The sequence below is a fragment of the Lepisosteus oculatus genome, chromosome 2 (genome assembly GCF_040954835.1).
Source record: "Lepisosteus oculatus isolate fLepOcu1 chromosome 2, fLepOcu1.hap2, whole genome shotgun sequence".
Lineage (NCBI taxonomy): Eukaryota > Metazoa > Chordata > Actinopteri > Semionotiformes > Lepisosteidae > Lepisosteus > Lepisosteus oculatus.
In genome coordinates this window covers 43701945-43706415 of record NC_090697.1, presented here as the reverse complement: position 1 = coordinate 43706415, position 4471 = coordinate 43701945, and the positions used below count along the sequence as shown (strand labels likewise).

At 37.3% G+C, this 4471-nt stretch overlaps 1 protein-coding gene across 2 annotated transcripts; it reads left to right on the top strand.

The window, feature by feature from the left end:
* Nucleotides 1–288: 288 nt before the first annotated feature.
* On the top strand, nt 289–3842 carry hlx1 (H2.0-like homeo box 1 (Drosophila)). 2 transcript variants are annotated; one of them, XM_006625973.2, is made up of 4 exons: nt 289–859; nt 1355–1531; nt 1772–1956; nt 3105–3842. In XM_006625973.2, exons 1-4 carry the CDS (start codon nt 412–414, stop codon nt 3432–3434), a joined length of 1140 nt encoding a protein of 379 aa, XP_006626036.1. In that variant the 5' UTR covers nt 289–411; the 3' UTR covers nt 3435–3842. The 2 variants fall into 2 exon arrangements, with proteins under 2 accessions (XP_006626036.1, XP_015205242.1); XM_015349756.1 differs by lacking the exon at nt 1355–1531.
* Nucleotides 3843–4471: the final 629 nt, after the last annotated feature.

Genomic DNA, 4471 nt, shown 5'->3' with positions numbered 1-4471 from the left:
ATAAAAAAAGAAACAATGTTTCAAGCCAGTACACTCAGACTTCAGTTTAGTGTTGTATCACTGAACTGCCATTATGTTTATTTAATCTTTTGAGAAGATTTTGCAAAAAGCTGCTTGGGGTCATCGACTCTTAGATCATTGTAAACACTTGTTAACGGCATGTACCTTAGCACCTTGTGGGCGTGACGTGAGGCTCAAACCCAATTTCTATTGGCTTGGGGATTGGCCAATCAGAGTCACATTCAAATCGTCTATTAGGAACTACTTGGACTAGCTTCCAAAGTTTCTGAGTTGTGAGAGGGTTCCCTGTCCCTTTAAGAAAGAAAACAGCCATTTTCAGCAGTCTTTTACATGTGTAATTAAACCTAGTCTCTTACTTTTCCTAGAATTGAGACTAAAACGGACAATAGAATGTATACTACAGGACTAAACCCGTTTTATCCATCTAATTTCAGTCTGTGGTCGGCTTATTGCTCCAGTGGCTTTCCCTTGGATTCTGTGAAGAAACCTTCATTTTGCATCGCTGATATATTACATGTTGGAGACGCAGAAAACATACCTGGATCTTCCGCGATTGTGGCTCATTTAGGACCTCATTCTCATGTCCATTCTTCAGGATCCCCGTTGCGCCCGTCTCCTTTGGCCCCAGAGTCGTCTGTTTTTAGTCCCAGAGTGAGTCCAGCCTCCTCTTTTCACCGACATCATGGAATACACGGAGCCTCTCATGGTTCGAGGCTGCAGCTGAACTGTTCTCCCCAGCAGGCTCCTGCCCCCGCAAGCAAAGATCTCAAGTTTGGGATAGACCGTATTTTGTCGACAGAATTTGATCCCAAAGCAAAGGAATGCACGACTTTGAGAGGTAATGACATCTGATTTCTGTTATTTTTACAGATAACCTAATACGTTCTCAGTCTGCATTCACAGATCAAGAAGTATAGCATATCATGTTAGGTGTCAAGAGAGTTATCCGCCGTGTTTCATTTTGGTAGTACCCTTAAATAGATCTTCAAACGTACATCAGACGGGGCTTTGTTTATAGTCTTCTAATGAGGTGAGATGATCCTATTTAAATTGCTCTTAAGGAAGTTATCGAATGCAGTTATATGTTTCTATACATTCATAAATCATTTTCTGAGGGATTGTTGTAGCCTACTCGTTTAATTATTGACCTAAACAATTAGCAGGTTTTATTTCGCCGTCTTTAATTAAATATCCTTATATTTACATGGAATTACAGTACTACAGTAATCCGATTTGAATGCAGAGAATCGGTAAATAATTTCATAAATTTTCTTCAAACTTAGTTTCCGTTATCGTAATTTCTCATTTGCTATATTTTAATTCTTTGTCGCAGATCTAACATCCATCATTAGCTCCAATCGTCAGTCGGGTCTCCACGTCTCCTTGCCTTCAGCAAACCACTACTTCGCGTCTCTAGAACCGGGGATAAGTGACCCTACGTCCATCATGAGCTCAGTTGGCTGCGGATCCCGGCAATCAGTTCAGCATCAGTTTCAAGACACTTTTCCAGGTAGAGTAGTGCTGTCATACTACAGGAAAGTTACAGGGACTTTATTTTATATTCACCATTGTTATTATTATACAAATTCTAATTTTAAAATGTCAAATATTTCGTTATAACCTCTTTCGAGCACTTCGGTATAGAAATATCATAAGTGAACGAAGGAAATGTATTATTTTCTATAATCCATGCGTATTTTGTTTTGTGCTGTCTTGACAGATCTTCGTGTTTTATCATTTTCATTAACAGGTCCATATGCGGTTCTTACGAAAGACACAATGCCGCAGACCTACAAAAGAAAACGCTCCTGGTCAAGAGCTGTATTTTCCAACCTTCAGAGGAAAGGACTAGAAAAAAGATTCGAAATCCAAAAGTATGTCACCAAACCAGACAGAAAACAACTGGCAGCCATGCTGGGCCTAACAGATGCTCAGGTAAGTTTAATCAGAGTTACCGCTGTATGAGTTTTGAAAGCATATAAATCTTATCGGAGACTCTGGGGTATCTAATTGCCTGCTTGTTCCCAGAAGACTTTCTTACACTTTACAAAAACAAATGTGGCAGGAAACTTTCAAGAAACGTTGTATGCGTCATTAATAAACCGAAGAGCAATTATGACACACCAGTAACTATTATCAGCAGGTGTTCTGCGGGCTATTAGACGTTGTTTTGTTTGAGACCAATCTTTCTTCTGTATTAAATTAAAATTTTAGCGAGCAATTGTGGGGCGTTAAAACTCTTCTTTCAGCAAACCAACATATGAATAACCGGCAGGCATATAAGAATACTAGATTCCTTCGGAGATTTCCGTTTCACAACTGCTTTAACAACAGACTACAATCCTTTGACAAAGTATCATGCTCACATTGTTTCAGTTATTAGACAATCATATATTAGTAAAATCTGTAAACAAATCGCACGGGTAGTTTAGAATTGAGTTAATTTGCATTTAAAAGAAAAACTACTGTGTCTGCTCAGAAAATGAAGTTATCAAGATGATTACACCTAATAATTTAAACAAAAAGAAATAATGAGAGAACATCTGGCTTATAAAATTGCGAAATCAAGAACGGTGAGGAAGTGAAAGTCTTTTATAACGAATAATTGCATACATATCTACAGTGATTCATTATTCTTAGAACTGCTATTTCAGTTTTATGGTTAGTTAAGCAATACTTGGTTTTTCTGGTCAGAGTATCGAAAACAAAACTCCAATACTAGCAACAAACCGTTTGACCGAAAAAGAAAAGGGCATGTTTTTACTACTGTGTTAAAACAACATTCATGCGTTCTCTTATAATTGCTTTAAAAAGGTTTGGATCTGTTAGACTGTTATTGTTTTTGTTATTGTTGTTGATGATGAAGATGATAATGCTAATAATAATTGATGCATGTGTGGCTGTGGAATTATTGAAACGTATTACTGAGAACTAACAAAATAGTTTTGACACTTTTTGATTAGCTCATTGAAGGAGAAACGTACAGTAGCACTGTACACGATTCACAAGAACATCATTTGGATGCAAATACTTATGTCAACGAACCTATAAATTTCACAGGTTTCATTTTTTCACCCCCGCAGGTTAAAGTCTGGTTTCAAAACAGAAGAATGAAATGGAGACACTCGAAAGAAGCCCAAGCGCAGAAAGACAAGGAGAAGGAGCAGCCCGATAAGTCACCGGCTTCCGTCGCACAAGACGCAGAGCAGAAGCAGAACGAGTCCGAATGCGAGAGCGGAGGAAGTGACTCCGAGTTCGAGGACGGTCAGGATAAGAGTGACAATGACATTGCAGAGCACAATAAAACAAGAGTTATCAACCCTGGCGCTGTCTCTTTACATACTGAAGAGGCATCCTCAAGCAAAGCAATCACAGAAACGACTGCGTTACTCTCATCGCAAATACTGTTGTAAAAAGCACATTTTTAAAGACACCCTATAATATAACACAAATTAATATAATTACATTAACTTCTACAGTTAAGTGTAGAAAGAAAAAAAGACTCGTCATTTTGACTAATATGCAACAGGAATGAAGAACCCACCCATTTAGATTTTTTTTCCCTTTAAACCACCAGCAATTAGAATTTGTGGCATGTTTTTCATTTAAACAATTTTACTGACATTCTGAGCCCTAAGTTTCTGCCACTTCTGTGAAAGGTATGTCTTCAAGGCAGGTGATGTTGCAAAAAAATGTGAAAATTTGTTAACATATGTTGGAAAAACTTCAAACGTTTTCTTTGAATCTGGGATTGTACTATAATTTGTTAATATTTCCTTGCACTGAGAATATTGTAAATAAAAGGTTTCTTATTGTTTTCAGATGTTGTATTGACATCCCTTATAGAAATGTAAATTTATTTTGTGTGAATTATAACTGTTTTACCAAAAAAGCTGGCGTGCGCTTATGAGTACAGTAAGAGAAAACAAGCTCACCATCATTATAAAACTCCTCAACATCCTTTCTTCCACAATAACTGATACTATTGATACTGGTGCGGCTGCCACTGAATTATTATTATACTGTATGTAGTAATAGTGGTGATAGGGGAGGAGTATACAGGTAGATCTTAGGAACTTTGAAGGCTTTGTATAAGGCTTTGATAAGAAGTAATAAGATTAAGCGGCAAATAATCAGAATATCAGAATACTTACCACTGGACACTTTTCAACCTGTGGATGTCCTGCGTATTGTCATTCGGGAAGGCGGGGAAAATTTTGACTTATGACATCGTTTTATTTCGTTTGTTTTTTTTTTAACAACTAAATATCGGATCCTGGAATACGAATATTTGTGTCTCCGCTAAATCCCGTAAATGGCCGTGAAGCTAAAAGAGATACAAATATGTCCCAGCTAACCATCATTCTGTCCTCTCTTTAACTGGTAACAACGTTATGTTCCATTGTTAGTTTTTTTTTCAGTAATTGTTCAATCAAAGGGATAATTGTAC